Genomic DNA, 20,392 nt, shown 5'->3' on the forward strand with positions numbered 1-20,392 from the left:
CCAACAGATATGTCCATGAATAAATTTGATATAAAAAGATGTAAGATTATTTGATTTTAATTTTTAAATTGTGATGAATATTTTCTCATGCAGAATATATCTTTAAGTAAAATATAATTATTTTGTAGAATAGTGGTCCAGAAAAATTTTTAACTGATGTCAGAAAGCCATTTTGTAGAGTGTGATGAACATACTTTAAGAGAAAACAGAAAGTCTCCCAGCTTAATATTATTCTTGGTTTCAGTTACACTCAAATACTTCATCTATTCAATTCTTTATCCTTGAATGGAGTTTAACTATTCCTCCCCTCCGATGACTATGAAGATATGAGTCCATATATATAAAAGTTTTTATATGATGTCTATCTGGTGGAAGGTATTCTAAAGAAAAGAAACTGAACATGCAAATCCATTTCTATTCAATTCCAACATAAACTAGCAGACACTTAAAGATAACAACTGGAGTTTTGTAGACTGTACATCTTAATTCCAGCAAAATACTTTAATGACTGTATCTGAAAAACCCTATTCATCCCATTAATGAAATTTCCAATACTCCTGATTACATTATTCATTAGAAAATAAGTGGCTTTTATATCTTCCTGTAACAGAAGATAGGGTACCTAAATCTAGTTTTTAAAGATCATTTTACTTATTTTATAATTGATATCCACTATTTTGATACTGTACTTTAATTGTACAATTAATTGTACTTTAATAAAAGACAGGAATTAATTGACAGGCAGATCTACCCTCTATAAATGTAACCTTAGAATCATTTATATGAGGTACCTATTATAAATGTTCATTTTCATGTGAAATATTCATTACTGGAATCATATGTGTAAGACACAATGTTTTGAGAAGGGGAGAAACTTATATAGAAAAGTAAGTTCTATTAACTGAAATGGAATAAAATTTTACTAATAACCACACTGGAATGCAGAAAAAACTGACCTTTAGCCAATTATGAAAAGAAACTTTAAACTTTTTGAGTATTTCTACATTTCCACTCATCTACTTCTTTCTGTTTTCTCTTTTCAAAATCTTCAACACTTTTCCTATTAGAAATATATTAGGGTATGCATCAATGTGCAATTAATTTAAAAAATTAAATATTTAAAATGTTTCTATTGACTTTAAAAATATGGTATGATTTAGTTTAAGCTTTAATTTTCAAAATCAGAAAAATTGTGCATTATATTTTTCGTATATGCAGTTTATTACTTTTGCTTATTATAAATTATGGTACTGGAAAGCATTAGGAGATCCAATATATGAACAAAACAAGAATTTTCAAAGTACTTCCATGAAAAGTATACTTTGTTGTTTTACAATTTTAATAGCCTGATTCATATTTTTCACTGGTAAATATACTTTTATATGAAAATAGTAAATGTAAGTTTCCTATTTAACTACACAAAGCATAAGAGAATATGAAGAATTTAAATTGTAGTTGAGAAGTTCTGAAAGCACCACAAGGGAGCATTTGACAATATATTAAATATTGGTCTTGCAACAAGACAGACTTAGAATAAATACTGACCCTCATTTACCTTGATCAACAAGAGACATTTGTGAATTTCAGTTTCCTCCTGTATTTAATAGGGATGCAGACATGTGACTTGAACTAATAACATTTATAAGGCACGACCAAAAACTACGATTAATATTTAAATTAAAACTCTTTATTAAGGTAAAACGCATTGCCATTTATCTCTTTTAGAATACGCTCTTTCATTTCAAAAACACTTGCCACTTTTTTGGGCAGCTCTGGAAATCCTCTTTCATGACTGACTTTACAAGTTGTGATCAAAAGTATGAACAGTTCTGTCTGTCCAGTGCCATTCCAATGAAAACATGGACTCTTGAAAACATGATGGTGCATCCTCATCCTTATTCAATGGATTTGGCACCTTGTAACTTCTGGCTCTTTCGCCATGTTGAAATGACCATGAAAGATAAATACTTGAATTGATTCAGGACATCAAAGCAGTCATGGCAGCTCAACTAAAGACACTCACAAAAGAAGACTTCCACCACTACTAAAAATAATGGCAATAATAACAAGATATGTGTTCAAACTGAGGGGGGATTGTTTTGAGGAGGATTAACTGACAATGTGTCTTCTACTATAATAAAATTTTGTTTAAACACACACCATATGTTTCAATCACACCTCATATAACTAACATGTATCAGCTACAAGGAGACATAATAAGTTACCTGCTGAGGAAATACGATACCCTTTCTCCTGCATTACTGCAGTTAACAGATAATTAGTGTTATTATATCAGCTAACGATTTCATAGAGGAAAAGAACATATTTACCAAGTATTTTTTAATATCATTATGAAAACTTGTCAGGTGAAGTCTTAAAATCTCTAGTCCCATAGCTCCTAGCAATTGTAACATACAACTATTTTTATTATATTTCAAATAAAACTAGCATGCAAGAATAGTGTAAGATTAATATCTTCCAAGAACTATTCCTTTCAATAAAAGCACCCATATTAATATTAGAAAAATATGCACCAAATATATCTAAATCCACATGCCTATTAAATTAACCTAAATAGTCATAAAGAGTAAGGTTTCCCTCAAAACCACACTGGTCCTAATGATTAAGTTTTACATAATTACATACAAAAATAATATAGCCACAAAATATTTTCTTAGCATTTCATCATGTTAAAAAGAGTTATTATATATTTCACTAAACATCCATTTCAGCCTATAATTGTATCTTATATAGCATGATCAAAAGAAACAATCAGCAAAGAAACAGAAATAATACTATTGACAACACTAATAGTGACAGTAGTAAAATAATGAAGCGAACATACCTGGGAATAACTGTTTTGTTGGGGCACTGAGTTGTGCTAGCTTTGAAACTCTGTAAGCAGTATCTGAGCCTTTTGAATTCTTTCTGTTTGTGCAAAATCCTGTTGTTTTTGATATTCCCTCTGGAGAACTGTGAAAATCTAGTGCTTTTAGTACATCAACAGGAGCAGCTGAAAAATAAGTTGAAAACATAATTGAACAAACAATCTGATATAAAAATGAGTATTTTAATACAGAAAATAGTACATCTTTCCACTCTTCAAAGCAATTACCAGGTCTCCTCTCATTTTGATAGGTTGGGGAACACGACTACAAATAGTAATGTAAGCTGTAAAAATGCAAAATATCTCATCTAAAAAAACTCATAGATAAGAAAAATAGATTTTTAAATGTATATATTTGTGTACTGAAATTTAACAATGCATTATTCCAAATTTTAAAAAAATTATTTATGGAAATCAGGCACAGAGAGTAATTAAGGCTTTTTTTTACCTTAGATCAGTAGATAACTGACCATTCTAACTAGCTTATTTTGTCTTATAAAACTAAGAAAATAAATTATAGTAAATTCTATATCCAGAGATCCTAACATATGCCAGTCACTAGATTAAGTTCCTTGAAGGCATTTCAGAAATCAAATCCTCTTATTCCAAGTCTTCAGATGAGAACTAAAAATCGAACAGCAAGCTAAGAATACTCCTGCATTCTGTGCAAATCCCAAGGCTATGATTTTTTTTCCACTTCATCACTCTGTTACACACCACAGAAGAAAAATCTGCAGAAACTTATACATATGAAAGTCTAAAATTATCTTGACCCAGTTAACTGATTCCTGATGCCGATATTTATTTTAAATTAAATTCATGTTTCATGATATAAATTACTATTACTGAAAAAAATGAAGCATATCTTATTTGCTTATTTTATCTTTTGGAAAAGCCATTCTCAAAATGAGCTAAATAAGACTCCAAGACAGACATGACCACAGCCTGATCATGGTAATCCAGAAAAGAAAAGAAGGCAGCACATATAATGGTCAGCCCCACAGTCATGGTCAAAACTAGGCTTATAGCTCACAGTGTACCAGAAGTTTCCATTTCTCTATGGTATCATTTATCATGATGGTCTTTTCCAGGGCCACAAGTTTTTGTCATATTTGGTTTATTTTACTGCAAAATACATGAGTTTTTAAAAAAATGTACACTGCACAAGATTCAAAGTAAGACTCCTTTTGCAAAGTTTGACAAAGTGCTTGTAAAAACACATACTATGAAATCAAAATTCACTCCACAAAAAGCCAGTAAAAATTAGGTACATATAATAATTGTTTCATTTGTTTTCTTTTTTCCTAAAAGGGCATTTAAATCAAATTTTTTTAAAAAGTAAAATTTAATCAAGTCAAAGTTTTTGTTCAAGGACACTAAATAAATTCATCCACTTGGAATTCAGTTATTTTATTTATAGTACTCACAATACAGCAGATAAATAAACTTTCCTGTAATTGTACATGTTTAAAATGTCCCTCAAAAGTCCAACAAGTTTGGGAGGTGACTGGATCATAAGGGTGTTACAGTCATCAGTTATTAACCTATTAATAAGTTTAGTCACTAACTGTATAATTCAGAACAGAAGCTTGATCAGAACAGGGTGAATGGAAGGGTGATTCTTGTCCCTGGCTCCTCTTCCCCTTCTGCTTCTTGTCTGTGATACAATAAACAACTTTCTTTTACCAGGCCCTTGACCCTTCTGCCATGCTATTTCTTCCCTGGCGCTAATAAATTATAGATTGAACTCACTGAATCTCAGCACAAAAGTAAAACTAGCTTCCTTTAAAAGCTAAGTGTTACATATTTTAATCTCAGCAACAGAAGAATTTGTTTCATATACATGTTAGCTCTATTTAAATATTAAAAGCAATAACTTATTAAAACATTTCCAATATTCCAAGAAATTCTTAACTGTCCTTACTATTTTAATTCTGTTTTGAACTGGTATTGAAAACTATGCTTAGACATTTCACATAGTCTAACTCATCACAATATTTTATACTATAACATTATTTTCTGATATTACTGCATACCTGTAAGCTTATTTAAATGGTGGAACAGAACACCAAAGTCTGTCACACTACTATGAAAGCCACTTCATACAATTTGGAACTTGAATATTCCCTGAAGACCCACGTGTTGACGACTGGATTCCCAGCCTGTGGTGCTACTGAGAGTTGGTGGAACCTTTAAGAGATGGGACCTAGTAGAGTAAGTTAGGCGACAACAGGGTTGCTCCTAACCCCAGCTTCTTCAACTATCTTTGCTACCAGCTTCCATGGAGTGGTCAGCTTTGCACCACAACTTGCTTCCTGCCCCAACAGAATGACTCATCAATCCAAAAATAATAAGAGGCAATGGATAATAAACTGGCACCATGAACCAAAATGAATCCTGTTTATAAACTGATTTTCTCAGGATTTTATTAAGAAATCTGTGTAGTACACCATTCAACTGAGTTTCATGTTGTTTTCCATCAATCTGAATATTACAGCTTCAGTGAGCTTTCAGAAAAATTTTTAAGTGACCATAGTGTTTAAATTTCTTCAGAGAATCTCACCAACTTTCAAGGGTAGTCCACATTCCCTACATGTAAAACCTTAATGATCTGAAGACACTCATTTGTCCAGTTTTACAACCACTGCAAATTCATTCTTACCTCTCCTTATCTACTAATTCATTTTTCACTCAGTGCTCTGCCATACTATCGCTATCCACAAAGCTTGTCTTTTGTCTACCTTGGAGTCTTTATAAACAAATCCTATGGCCCCTATTTTAACTACTTAGGTTTACCTCTCTTGAAAAAATAAGTAGAACTAGTAAGTTACCTCCTCCTGAAAACATCCTGTGCCTCCTGAAGCTGTTAGGTGTGCTAATATCTAGCATAGCCCCTTGAACTTATGGTTTTATCATTTAATTATTTGTCTATATTTGCATGTTTTCCCAAACTTCAGAGGAAAGTTAGTCACAAAATACACATAACACACACACACACACACACACACACACACACACATACACACACACACGCACACATGCACACACACATGCAGGCACGCTCGCACCCACCACAGAATATGAAATGTTGATTGAATGTGAAACACATGAAAATATATAGGAAACATCTTCTGGAATTCACAAGATTTTCTAGTTATGAAACAAAAATTATTGAGTTCCAGGTATCAATAAATCCTTTCAATTGTAACCTGTTGATCCTCACTCATCAATTTGACCCCAAGTCTCTGATCCTTTCTTTCCTGTTGCCTTCAGCATCTACAAGAATTACTAAACATTTCACAGTACTTTGATATTTTTTCTTTACTTTCTCCTCTAAAATTCTTCACATATTCCTATGACCAGAAGTGAACAGCAGCATTATATAGTGTTGAAAAGAGCCAAGCTGCTTCTGAATTCTACCTATGCCACTTAACCCCTGTGGAATTTGGGCATTGTACTGAACAGCTCTGCCTGCAGCTCTCATATCTCTAAAATGAAAACAATAAAATGATTTGCCAGAATAGCCTAAGTATTTGTAATGATGGGTGAGAATGGTTGCTGGGAAAACAGGTAAAATTCTGTTTGTAACTGTTTTTATATGATACATTAGAAAACATTAGTTTAGATATCAAATGGTTTAAAATTAAAATTATTTCATGAGACATTAAGCTGTTTCAAACTTTCAGCATTCATTAGTAAAGTATGTATTAGAACATAGCCACACCCACTCGCAATCCACACTACTTTCCTACTAGGAAGAGCTTTAGTGCTTTGTTGGAGGGAGTCTAAGTGCTCCACAGTTACTCAAGTATTATTATGTAACCCATTGAGCTGAGTAATGAAGGATGAATTAAATTTCACACTGAAAAGAAGAGGAAAAGAAATGGTAAGTATGAGAGCATAGATACAACAGAACACAGAGTTCTGGAAAATTCAAGGACTCATACTTGCCCAACAAGATATCAACATTGCACAAATGAAGTGGTCCAAATTCTCCCTGGATGTCCCAATCCTCCTGAAGACATGGAGAACCATCATTTCTGTGTCATGATTTTATTAACACAAGTTCAAAATGAACTGTTATGAGGGCAATAGACTATAACACAAAGGATGGAGAGATCAGAAATTTTGTTTCATAACATTTATTCACACACCCACCCCTAAATATATTGCTCCAGGTGGAATAAACATTTTTTGAGTTTTAAAACGTACCCTGATTTATTTAGGAATTTTCCCCATATCCTTTCTGTATTGATTAAAAACATTTGACTGATTCTTCTACCTTGTCATGAGAATCCTTGGAGAGCTTCTAAAGCATATATTCCTGGGTCTCACCCAAGAAATAAACTGGAATGACTGTGGTGGGGTCCAGGCATCCCTAAATCTGACAAGTTTCCTACAGAACACAATGTGCAGCCAGGTGTAGGATCTGGCAGATTCAGACTTTGCCTTTTGATCTAAACCTAAACATGCATTCTCCAGGAAATCTTAATTTATTCCTTCCAGGTAGGTTCTGTTGCCCTTCCATAGTACCCTATTTTACTGTTGGGTAATCCCACACTATTTTGTATGCTACTATAGGCTATAGTCTGTCGAGTACAGTATAAATCATTGTAATATTTTTTCCTATTACATACACCATCTAATCTCTTTCCATCTCTCTCTCTCTCTCTCTCTCTCTCTCTCTCTCTCTCTCTCTCTCTCTCTCTCATGTAATCTCTTACATTTGCCTACTGTGGATATTGTTAGAATGCTATTGATGTTCACTCTTGTATTGTCTAGGCATACCCACCGAAGTAGAACTATAATGAATAGAAATAGAGAAATATAATAAATAGAAACATAATGAATGAGCAGCTATACTCTGTCTCTAAGTTGAAGCATCATTCCCACCAATCTGAAAAGGGAAAGGAAGACTAGAAGCAATTTTTGCTTACCAAATTCAATCATCTTCACCTGAATCAAAACTCAGGCCTGGTAATAACACAGGAGGCCTTTATGTTATAGTATTTTCCCTGCTTCTAGACATTCATGCATCTGTACCTCCCATCAAACACCACTAAGGCAAATCATCATGTAAAGAAATAAAAATTAAAAAAAAAAAAACAGGAAGAATTCTAAACCACTTAAATCTATCACAAAATTTTCTGCTTCTTCAGGTGAGTATAAAAAAAAAACTATTACTAGGTAAATGTGGTAGTGAGAAAACTGATAGAAGTGACAATTATAGCAGACCTACCAAGATTATATATATATAATGATAGTTCTTTAAAGGGAGTGCATAATTTAGGACTTGACTAGGATATGGACAACAACTAATAACTCAGTTGGTACACTGTGAGCTGCCCAATTTCTAAACCAGGTTATTATGTATTAGCTAGCTGTATGATTTTGGGGAGGCTACTTAACCTTCAAAGAATTTGTTTCTTCAATTCATCTTCATTTTTAGAATTAAATGTAATAAGGAAATTCAATGTTTGAGATTATATTAAATATTCAGCTAAATATCTAAAGTTATCATTCTCTAAAATTTTCAATGTTTCTGAACATTTCTAATAGGTCCAGCAAATACCATACACATTTCCCTAGGGTAATGGTATTTCCCTAAGTTGGTATGCTATTTCCCTAAGTTGGTATGCTATTTCCCTAAGTTGATTCCTGTTATCTGTGTTCTCTGAGTTTCTTGAGAAAGCTCTTTGCTGTAAATATTGAATAGTTTACTATTTCTAAATGTTCATTATATGTTATCCATAAAAATTATGTACTGTTTAGCAATTTCTCCAGCATGTTTATATGTTATTCCAGTTACATATAATCCCAAAGAGTATTCAAGAGTTTAGGAAGCTTACATTTTGGTTATAGGTTGGTTATATACATATTTTCATGTTGCACATTATAATACCACCTTCCAACACAAACATTAATACACCAATATTATAAGCATTTTCCTTTTTTTGGTTTTCTGTGCACTATATAGAAATTAATGTAATTACGCTTACACACAAGCTTAAATGAGTTACTAATTAAATAGTTTACAGACTTCAAAGAATATGGCAGAGTAGTAAGCAGCAGAGAAACAGCCACTCTGAGAGACACTATCTAGATGCAGGAATATACCATCATGAAGAAGACAAGATGGAAGGAAGTGGGTACCTGGGATCCTGGAAGAGCCTGAAGCCTAAACTGAAGCCCACAGAGAGTAAAAACTCCAGTGCAGAAGAAGGTAGTAGCTGGCAGCACCTTTCCCCAGAGGCAGTCTCACTGCACGAGGGGAGCTGTAGGAACCTAGGGAGATGTGCTCATGGTGACGGTGGAAGTTGGCAATCTCAAAGGCCTCTGAGTGCAGGACAATGGCAGACATGGAGGATGTGCTGGCTGGTGCAGATCCCAGCTTGACACAGGCGTGGAAACTGCTTGGACTATGGGAAGCCTAGTGAGTCTGGTCTCAGGACAGGCCTGCTAAAGTTATCTGCTACTCCATCATAAAGGTGGCAGGGATACAATGGTAAGATTTGGGATGCTGTCTCGACACGCTGTCTACTAGTGAATCCAGAGACAATTGGACGTGAACTATTTTTGTTTGTGTTATTGTTGTTGTTTCTTCTTTCCTTGTTTCATTGTTTATTTTATTTTGTTCTTTTTTTTTGAGTGTGAATGTGTTTCCTAACCTCCTTGTGGGTGTGGTTTTGTTCTGTTCTACCTTTTTATCTCTCCCAGCTCTCTTTTCCTTCAGTCTTCTGCATCAGTTTCTCTGAGTTGGTGGGATCCATCTTTGTTTTCCAACATACTTGTACTCTTTCTCTTTTTCCACTTTTCTATTTTTTATTTAATCCATTTTGAAATGTAAAACCTTGAGTAAAGAATTGATATATTATAGTTTTATATACTGTACATAATTGTTTTATATTCCATTGAAAAGACGTGAGAAGAAATTTACACAAGACACAACCTCAGACACCCAGTTCACCAAAGGTAAAGCCAGAAGGGAGTGAGGCTGGAAAATCCAAAAGCCCTCTGCCAGGGCTCTTTGAAGTGGTAACAAAGCAACTGAATGAGGCTCTGGAAAAAATGAAATCAGAAATAATCTCTCAAATAACTACAGAGATTACCAAAATACATACCATGCTTAATGATGTTAGAGCAAACACAGACAAAAAAAAATAGATGAGCTTAAGAAAATTATGTAAGCATAACATAGAAAACAAATCAAATCCATAAAGTAGATTTAAGCAGATATCCAGAAGAATAAATACTCCATTGAAAATATTCAAAACAGATTAGGACAATGTGAGGACATGATCTCAGATACAGAAGACAGGATTGTAGTTAGTGACCAGGGAAAGATTTCTCAAAACTAGCAAGGGAACATCAGAAATCAATCCAGCAGATGCTAAATGAGAGAAAGAATAGCTTAACTGGATTCAATGAACAAGCAAGAGATACCACAAATGACGTTAAAAACATCTTCACAGACAGCATGACAGAAAACTTTCCTGGTAGAGAAAAAGAATTTGATATACAAGTAAGTGAGGCATATAGAACTCCAATTAGCAATGATCAAAAAAAAATCTACACTCAGGCATATCATAGTCAAGTCCATAAATTCAACACGAATAGAATTTTAAAAGCTATTAGAAAAAAGAAACAAATCACTTATAAAAGAAAGCCCATCAGAATTACAGCTGACTTCTCAGCACAAACTCTCAAGTCAGAAGAGCCAGGAGTGAAGTATTTCAAGTTCTAAAGGAAAACAACTTTCGACCCAGATAGATGTATCCTGCAAAACTATCTTTCAAAATTGAGGGGAAAAATAAGATATTTCCATGACAAAGAACATCTGAGGAAATTTATGACCTCCAAACCAGTACTCCAAAATATGAAGACCATTCTAGGAAAAGATAAAACTCCATGAACTCCAAAAGAAGGAATCTACCAGGAATGCCAAACAATGAGAGGCAAGGGAAAGGAAATAAGGAGAGGAGCCAATAATAGAAAAATAATATGACAAGGATAAATAAGCACATATTAGTGTTAGCCCTTAATGTTAATGGTTTCAATTCACCAGTGAAAAGACACAGACTGGCAGAATGAATTAAGAAGTAAGATGCAACAATATACTACATATAAAAACATATTAATTCAAAAAGAAATTCATAGATTGAAATTTAAAGGATGTAAAACAGTATTCTATGCAACAGGAATCCAGAAAAAGGCAGGAGTTGCTATTCTATTTGCAGACAAGTTGAATTTCAAGCCAACATTGATTAAGAGAGATAAATAAGGGGCTGGAGATTTAGCTCAGCAGCATAAGGGCCTGCCTTGCAAGCAGGCAGTCATGAGTTCGATCCCCAGTACCGATAAAAAGGAAAATGACAAAAAAAAAAAAAAAGAGAGAGAGAGAGAGAGATAAATAAGGTTACTACATCTTGGTAAAGGAAACAATCCAAGACGAAGAGGAAGAGATAACAATCACAAATACATATGTAACAAATATTAGTGCACCCAGTTATATAAAACAATTATTATTGGATATGAAAAAATCAAATAAGCTTCATTAGCATTGTATTGGGAGACCTCAATATCCCACTGTCACAAAAAGACAGAACTAGACAAAAAAATCAATAATTAAACATTAAAACTAAATCAAATTTTTGAGCAAATACACTTGGTAGAGTGTTCCACCCTACTACATCAGAGTACACATTCTTCTCATCTTTACTTGGGACATTTTCAATAGATCATATACTGGCTCATAGAACATGCTTAAGTAAATGCAAAGGAACTGAAATTATCCCATGCGCATTATAAGACCACAGTCCAATGAAATTGGAAATGCACGCCAAAGGAAAACACAAGAACTTCATCAACACATGGAAATTAAATAGCACCCTATTGAACAATCAATGGGTCACAGATGAAATTAAAGAAGAAATTAGACAGTTTTTACAGTTGAATGATAAAGACAATACAACATACTAGAACTTGTGGGACACAGTGAAAGCAGTCTTAAGAGGGAAATTTATAGCAATAAATACCCATATCAGGAAAACAAAGCAAGCATATACATAAACAACTGACCACTGAACCTTAAACTTCTAGAAAAAGAGCAGGCTAAATCTAAAGCTTATCTAAGGGAGGAAATTATAAGGATCAGAGCAGAAATTAACACACTGGAGACTAAAAGACAATACACAGAATCAATGAATCAAAGAGGTGTTTCTTTGAAAGATCAAATAAAATTGACAAATCTTTGGCCAACCTTATCAAAAAAAGGAAAGAAAAGACTCAAATCTATGCAGTTAGGATTGAAAAGGGTGAAATTACAACAGACCCTGTAGAAATCCAGAAAATCATCTATACCTACTTTGAAAACTTGTGTTCTAATGAGATGAAAAATACAGAAGAAATCAACAGATTCCTAGACACATATGAATTACCAAAGGTAAATTAAGAAGATATAAAAACTCTTAAATGACCCAGTATCCATAAATGACATTAAAGATATAATGAAAAATATACTCTCAAATTCATTCCTGGAAGCAAGAATTATTCTGATCCAGAACCAGAGAAGGACCCAATTAAAAAACAGAATTACAGATCAATCTCCCGAATGAATATTGATACAAAAAGTCTCAATAAGAAACTGGCAAAGAGATTACAACAAATCATCAAGAATATTGTACATCATGGTCAAGTGGGATTTATCCCACATTTGCAGGGATGGTTCAACATACATAAATGCATACATGCAATATATCATATTAGAAGAGCCAAAAATAAAAATCCTATGATCATCTCAATAGATGCAGAAAAAGATTTAGACAAAGTCCAGCATTCATTCATGATAAAAACCCTATAGAAAATTGGAATAAATGGTCTTCATCTCAATCTGATTAAAAACCCATCTACAACAAACCAACATCCATCATACTAAATGGACAAAAATTGAAAGCTCTCACTCAAAAACCAGGAACAAGACAAGGATGTCCATTATCTCCACTCCAGTCCTGAAAACTTTAGCCAAAACAACTACACAAGAGACAGAAATAAAGATAGGAATGGAAGAAGTTAAAGTATCATTATTTGCAGATGACATGATCCTCTACTTAGAAGACCCCAAAGCCTCCACCGAAAGATTTCTAAATTTAATAAGCAAAATTAGTAATGTAGCTGGTTACAAAGTCAACACTCAAAAATCAAAAGCCTTTATGTATATGAATAATAAGAGAGAAGTCAGGGAAACAATACCTTTCATAATAGCATCTCTAAGCATCTTCTAATAGCATTCTCTCTAAGAGAGAAGTCAGGGAAACAATACCTTTCATAATAGCATCCAAAAACATGAAATACCTAGGAATCAATCTAATGAAAGATGTAAAAGACCTCTACATTGAAAACTATAGTACTCTGAAAACGGAGATGATAAGGATATTAGAAAATGGAGAGATAGCCTGTGCCCCTTGGTAGGAAAAACCAATATAGTGAAAATTGTTATACTTCCAAAACTATTTTACAGATTCAGTGCAATTCCAATCAAAATTCCAATAGTATATCTTACAGAATTAGAGAAAACAATCCTAAAATTCGTCTGGAATCAGAAGACACATAGAAGAGCAAAGGCGATCCTGGGCAACAAAGACAAGACAGAGGGCATCACAATCCCTGACTTGAAATTATACTGTAAAGCTACTGTAATAAAAACAATGTGGTACTGGAAACAACAACAACAACAAAAGAGACCTGGAGATCAATAGAACAGTTTAGAAGATGCAGAATTAACTGCAGACACACTAAGCTAAGGCATCTTTGACAAACTTACCTTTGACAAAGGTGCCAAACACATTCACTGGAAGAAAGATAGCATATTTAATAAATGGTGTTACAAAAACTGGCTTTTCTCATGCCAAAGATTAAAACTGGATCCATATCTTTCACCACATACTAAACTAAAATCCATATCTTTCACCACATACTAAACTAAAATGCATTAAGATCTTAATATTACAGCAGAAACATTAAGTCTTGGGGCTGGGGATTTAGCTCAGTGGCATAAGCTCCTGCCTTGCAAGCAGGCAGTCGTGAGTTCAGTCCCTGGTACCGATAAAAAGGAAAAAGCCAAAAAAAAAAAAAAAAATTAAGTCTTCTGGAAGATAAGAGTAGGTAAAACTCTTGAAGATATTTGTGTAGGCAAAGACTTTATGAATAAAACCCAGAGTGTGCAGGACTTAATGCAAAGAATCAACAAATGGGATCTCTCCCTACTGAAAAGTTTTTGCACAGCAAGAAAAACCACCAACAGAGTGAAGAGACAATCCACTATGTGAAAAGTTTGCCAGCTGTTCCTCAGATAAAGGATTATTACTGAAAACATATAAAGACCTCAAAAAGAATCAGTCCTCTTAGATTTAAAGACTCAATTCAATAATTGGCATCTGAGATGATCATACACTTCTCACATACAGAAGTACAAATAGCAAATAAATACGTGAAAAAATGTTCAACAACACTGGTTATTCAAGAGATGAATATTAAAACAGTACCGAGGTTTTACCTCACCTCAGAAAGAATGGCTAGCATTAAGAAATCAACCAATAACAAATGCTGGTGGGCTGTGGGAGAAAAGGAACATTTCTCCACTGTTCGTAGGAAAGCAGACTGGTACAACCACTGTGGAAATCAGTATAGAGATTCCTCAAAAAAACTAGAATTGGAGGTCCCAATTTGACCCAGCTATTCTCCCTCTGGGCCTCTTCCCAAAAGAAAAGCATCATACCATAGTGATATATGTGCACCATGTTTATAGCAGCACAATTTGCAATAGCCAGAACTTGGAAACAACCTAAATGCCATCAACTGAGGAATGGATAAAAAAAAAAAAGATGTGATATTTCTATATAATGTAATACTCATCAGCCATGAAGAATGATAAACTGGACATTTTTATAGGTAAATGGATGCACCTTGGGAACACATTTATTAGTGAAATAAATGTCATATATATATATATATATATATATATATATATATATATATAACATATTTTCACTAATAGGACAAGGAAAAAAAATGTTTAGTCTCCCAGAGAGAGTGACTTCAGCCAAGCACACCTGCCTTTACTTTAATTCACTGTGAGCCATTTTGAGTTGACTTTTGGATGTCTTAAGAAAGTTTTGATGTGCTATAAGATTTGGGTTTTTTGCCTGTGGGTATCCAGTTGTTCCAGTGTATTTGTCGAGTAAAATCCTTTCTCCACTCAACTGCTTTTGCATCATTTCTAGAAATCAAATGTCTATTTGGGGACTTTATATTGGTACTTTGCTGGTTTGTCTGTCTTGATATCAATTGAGTCGTATCATGATTCATGTAACTTTGTGACAAGTCATAGGATTGGGGAGAGTTTGAGCTCTAATTTTTTCCTTGATCAAAGCAGTTTAGACTATTCTGAGTCTTTTCTACTTTTACAGAAATGTAAGAATCATATTTTTAATCTTTATGAAAAATGACACTGGCAGTTTGATAAGGGATTGTGTTTTCTGATCTTTATTATTTTATTCTATTCATTTTTGGTTTTATTGTCTTTTTATTTTTGATTTCTCAAGGAAAGATAAGGGGATATTTCAGAGAAAGAAAGAAAGAAAGAAAGAAAGAAAGAAAGAAAGAAAAGAAAGAAAGACAAAGAGAAAGAAAGAAAGAAAGAAAGAAAGAAAGAGAAAGAAAGAAAGAAAGAAAGAAAGAAAGAAAGAAAGAAAGAAAGAAAGAAAGAAAGAAAGAAATTTTATGTCCTCTGGCACTATTGTGTCCCTTATTTTGAATGTATGTATTTCATGTATCATCTATGTGCTAGAAAACAATGTGAAGTATTAGAAATACCTCAATGAACTTATTGATCTAAGCTAGCCTACATTTTATACATATGTAAATTCATATTAAATGACTTAATGGTACAAACAATTTCATAAAAATCATGCTTCCTATATCCTAATAAAACCTCTTCTTAAATTACCAGACTTTTATTTTTATTTCATTATCTAATCTCTGTACCCATAAGAGCACACTGTGGGAGAAATATACTTAAATACATCAGTAAATTGTAAGGTTACATAAGAAATCCTACTTTTACAGTCTATATTAATTGCTGTTGGACTTTGGAAGGTCTCCATAGTACCTTTGAGTTCCATTTTCCCCCAGAGAACTCTAAAATTAATTAAAATATATTTCCTATGACAATATTTTTACTTTATATATTGCCCTTCCATACACACACACATATAATACAAATGAAGTAAATGTAAGTTCCTACAAGGTCCAGATTTTAATTAGCACCTTGTAAAATGATAGAATCTGATATTTTAACAGTGAATAGATTCAAATTGAGAATGACATGTGTCAGGCTTGGTAGTTCACACCTGTAATCCCAGCACTTTGGAAGCTAAGGCACAAGGATTGCTGACAACTCAAGGCTAACCCAGACTATCTAGCAAAAATATAAAAAAGTATCAAAAATTTTAAAAAGGAGAGATTATGAATTTTATAATTAATTTCATAAAACCAAGAACTTGGCAACACTATTTGTGTGACCTTTTTGGAAAACAGAAACCAAATGATAAAATATAAACTTACTATAAATTACTTATAAACTAGTTTAAGAGCTCTGTGACAACAGTGATTAAAAAAATTTTCACAGAAACTTACTTGAAAGTTCAAGAAAACATAGTGATCTATTCTTAAGTAAAACTGATTTAAAAAGTGACTCACATAAAAATTAATTGTATTTAAATCCAATTATTGACTATTTACTATTTTATCTCTTAACTATCCAGTTATTAAGAGAAATGCAAGATTGTAGATCTGGCCTTGTTTAAGAACAGCAAAGGAATTTACTTGGAATATCTGCATGTGTGTACATATCCTGACAACATTTTATCTGTGATTGTTTTCTGGTTCTTTTGCTGTAAATACATTTAATATATTGTCTAGGTAACTATTATTTTAAACTAGAGGAACAAAGTACAAACTCCAATTAAAATTTCTACAAAGGCATCACTTCTTAAAGCAGCTGGATCAGTGGCCATGGTGATCAACAAATCTTCTGTGGAAAGTCATAGCAACTATATGTAAATTGGAAATGATGGTAATTATTGTGAATATGTAGCTTAGATTCTGCTTACACCTGAAAATCCCAATAACTAAATGCAAACTATCTAACTTAAACTCTAACAAATGAAAAGAGGAGAAAGATTTGGGCTAGAGGTGAAACTCTAAATACCAATGATATACCTATAATCAATTAAATGGTTATTTTAAAACTATGTTGATATAATTTTCTTTGAAGGAAATCTTTATTACATTTTGTCTTCTTAAACAAAATAGGAATTATAGGTCAATGCTGATCTTCAAAAATTGAAACAATCACAAATGCAATTCTATATTCTATAAAATGATATAGTTCAGTAATTATGAGATGATCAAAAAAGGTTTAGAAATGCCAAATTCTTTGTCTTAGATTCTTATACTCATTTGTTTCACGTATTTTATTACAAAATAAGATTATTCACTTAAATATTTGTAAGTTTGCAGAAAGTGTGATTTAAAAGCATTACTGTTGTGAACCTGAGTTGGTGGGACTACCAACTCTGGGCAAATACCAAGCATTCCCTGACTTGCCAGCTTCGCAGCCACTCCTCTGAATTAGCATGTGACTCCATGCACACAGAAAAATATAACCATCTTATGTTATGTGTCCCAGGCCCATTCCCCCAACTGTGTCTCACATTACATCCATTTTGTTTTCTCTACCCACAGTGTTTTTCCAAGTCCCTTTGTGACGTCCACTGTGCTATCATTTGTTCTTTCTTAGTTTTTCATGTCACTTCCTGACATGCTCTTTCTTCCTTACCTTATTTGATTACTCAGTGCTCAATTATTATTTCTCAGGAAAGCATTCTTTGGCTTAACTGAGTTTCTATTTTTGTACTCTCCTACAACCATGCACCTCTCCTTCAAAGCATCTAGCACTGCTGTAGCTTCATATCTGCTAAGTGACTATCTGATTGATCGCTGTCTCCTCAAATAGTCATAAATTATATGAAACAAGATTATGACTAACTCTGCCCCCAAAAGGTCTGAACCTTTAATAAGCCTCTAAAAAACACTTGTTGAATATATGATTGAATAAATAAACTCAGAGCCTAGGATAAACACACAATCTTTTAATGCATCTTTGTTGAGTGAATAAATTGAATGACTTAGTGTTTCATTTCCATGCTCCTAGTAACACATAATTTACGAGAACACAAATTGACACAGTGTTTGTAACTGTTGCATCCCATACACTTGCTATGTACAGAAAAGACAATCAAATATGATGAAGAAAAACAAAAACCAGGTTAAAATAAATTGAAAAATACTGTATTTCTGATTTACAAATGGCCAAGATTACTTTTTAATGTATTTAAAAGTTAAATTATATTTCCAGCATAATCATTTAACTTTAACATTAAGAAGAGCAATGTTCATTAATTTTTAATTTATTATATGCTCTGGAGAGTACAGTTAACAAACCAATTAGTCTTCCATTATAACCAACTGGTATGCTCAATTCAGTTCTGCTGAGCCACTACTGTCTCACACTACTGTGTTAACTGAATGATTTGCACAAAGAAATAATTACTTTTAATTTGACTTGCAGGATTTTATTATACAAGCTAGGCACATCTGCATTTTTAATATATTTACTTCCTGTTTCATAAGGTTTATAAACCCTTGACTATACATCAAAATTAGCCATGGAATTTTATAAAGTACTTCTTGGATGTCATTCAAAATCTACAATCCAAACCTCCAGGGTTGCAACTGGAAACAATTATGGCAATAAACCAGGAAAATTACCTCTTCTTTTTAAGGGAAAATCTTTTTATTATTCATTCAACACATATTTTATTGGCCATTAGTTATACTCTAGATATGGTCTTAAATGCAAATTTTCTCTAATTGTAATATAATAACTGTAATATATCTAGATTATATAATCCAAAGAAAGGATCGCTTTGTTATAATAATCATATAGAAGTGGGCCATTATTAAGGAAAATCAGACAATCCTCATTAGTGCAAAAACTAATATAAAAATGTATTTCAATGAAAGATGTTCTTGATAAATATTCGAGTGTGGGGTGAATATCGGGTGCTCTAGGATGTCATACAAAGTCATGACTGAGGTGAGGTATTGTTGTAGGAGAGAATATCTAAATCCTTAAAAATCCACTGGACAAGAAAGTGGGAAATTCCTCAGTGTGAAGACTATGGTTAGCTTTGAGACAACCAGAACCTGATATTTTCAGGAAATCACAATACCAACAGCAGAAATAAGTTTGTTAGGCTTCTGTAAATGTTGACTGTAACAAATATACAACATTACATCATCACATCTAGATTTTTACTTAAGTTATTAAAGAAAAAGTCATGAGAGCTGTAACCAACAACCTTATATCATTCAACAAAGATTTATCAGATACCTAATCCATGGCTCGGTTCTAGGCATGTGAACACACTAAACAGAACAAATGTCTTAGTGTTTTTGGTATAACTAAAATATACTATGGAGAGGAACAGAATATAAAAAATGTCTTCCAGACTAATTTTAAAACCACTATAGTATTAAGCACTTGAAATTTTAAACTTCTTGTAAAGATGGTACTACAGAATATAGTAACTATAATGTATCTATCAGATGTAATCCAAAAAAGATCATTTTGTTATAATAATCATACACGAATAACCATTATTTCCAGTAATTAAGGGAACTGATATACATATGAAAATCATACTATCTTCATTAGTGCATAAAACCAATAAAAAGTTCAAAAATTAATACATGATAGAAGTATTTTCAATTAACATTTTTATAGTTTTTTATTAAAATTCCATTTCTGCTCACCAGTAAATAAATGATGATTGATGCCCTTGTCAAAACAGATAATATCTCAAAGTAAGTCAGTCTTAGAAATAATATCACCAGTCGGTTGATGCAACCATCTAGAAGCATCATAGGAAAGAATATGCAAAACTCTTTTCCAGATGAAGAATCATAAATAAATTGCAGCCTATTTATTTTTAGAAACTAAGTTTAGGAAAAAAAAGAGCTCAATCTTTCATTTCACGCCACTTTAACTTAACTATGTTGTAGTAATTTCAGTTTATTGGGTAGTTAATGACACAAATTGTGACTAGATCAAATTCTGTATAAAACCAGATGGTATTACACACCCAATAACTCCTAGTGTAAAACACTGAAATTATTTTAACATGATTATAGTCCTTTATTTTTTGTCAGCCATGTGTATTTCAGTTACATTTTCCTACTGTATTATGTTTAATACAGTCCTTAGATAAGTCTGACATTTTCATACTGAAGGCAATAAACATGCATAACTATCATACAATCTCCCAAAAAGTAGAATAAGACCTAATGTTCTTTGCAATAGATAATCTTGTCAGTGTCCTATTT

At 32.9% G+C, this 20,392-nt stretch overlaps 1 protein-coding gene across 5 annotated transcripts in view; it reads right to left on the reverse strand.

The window, feature by feature from the left end:
- The window catches only part of Col11a1 (collagen type XI alpha 1 chain), a 201,995-nt gene that overhangs the window by 173,585 nt on the left and 8,018 nt on the right, over positions 1 to 20,392 (reverse strand). For all 5 annotated transcript variants that reach the window (XR_010049335.1, XM_063255044.1, XM_063255037.1 and 2 more), the window contains exon 2: positions 2,846 to 3,013. Coding sequence is in view for 4 of the 5 variants with exons in the window: in XM_063255044.1 (XP_063111114.1) it covers positions 2,846 to 3,013 (168 nt within the window). In the remaining variant the exon portion in view is untranslated. The remainder of the gene's footprint in view (positions 1 to 2,845; positions 3,014 to 20,392) is intronic.

The sequence above is a fragment of the Cavia porcellus genome, unplaced genomic scaffold (genome assembly GCF_034190915.1).
Source record: "Cavia porcellus strain 051 isolate PalLab524CR breed Dunkin Hartley unplaced genomic scaffold, mCavPor4.1 scaffold_1, whole genome shotgun sequence".
Taxonomy (NCBI): Eukaryota; Metazoa; Chordata; class Mammalia; order Rodentia; family Caviidae; genus Cavia; species Cavia porcellus.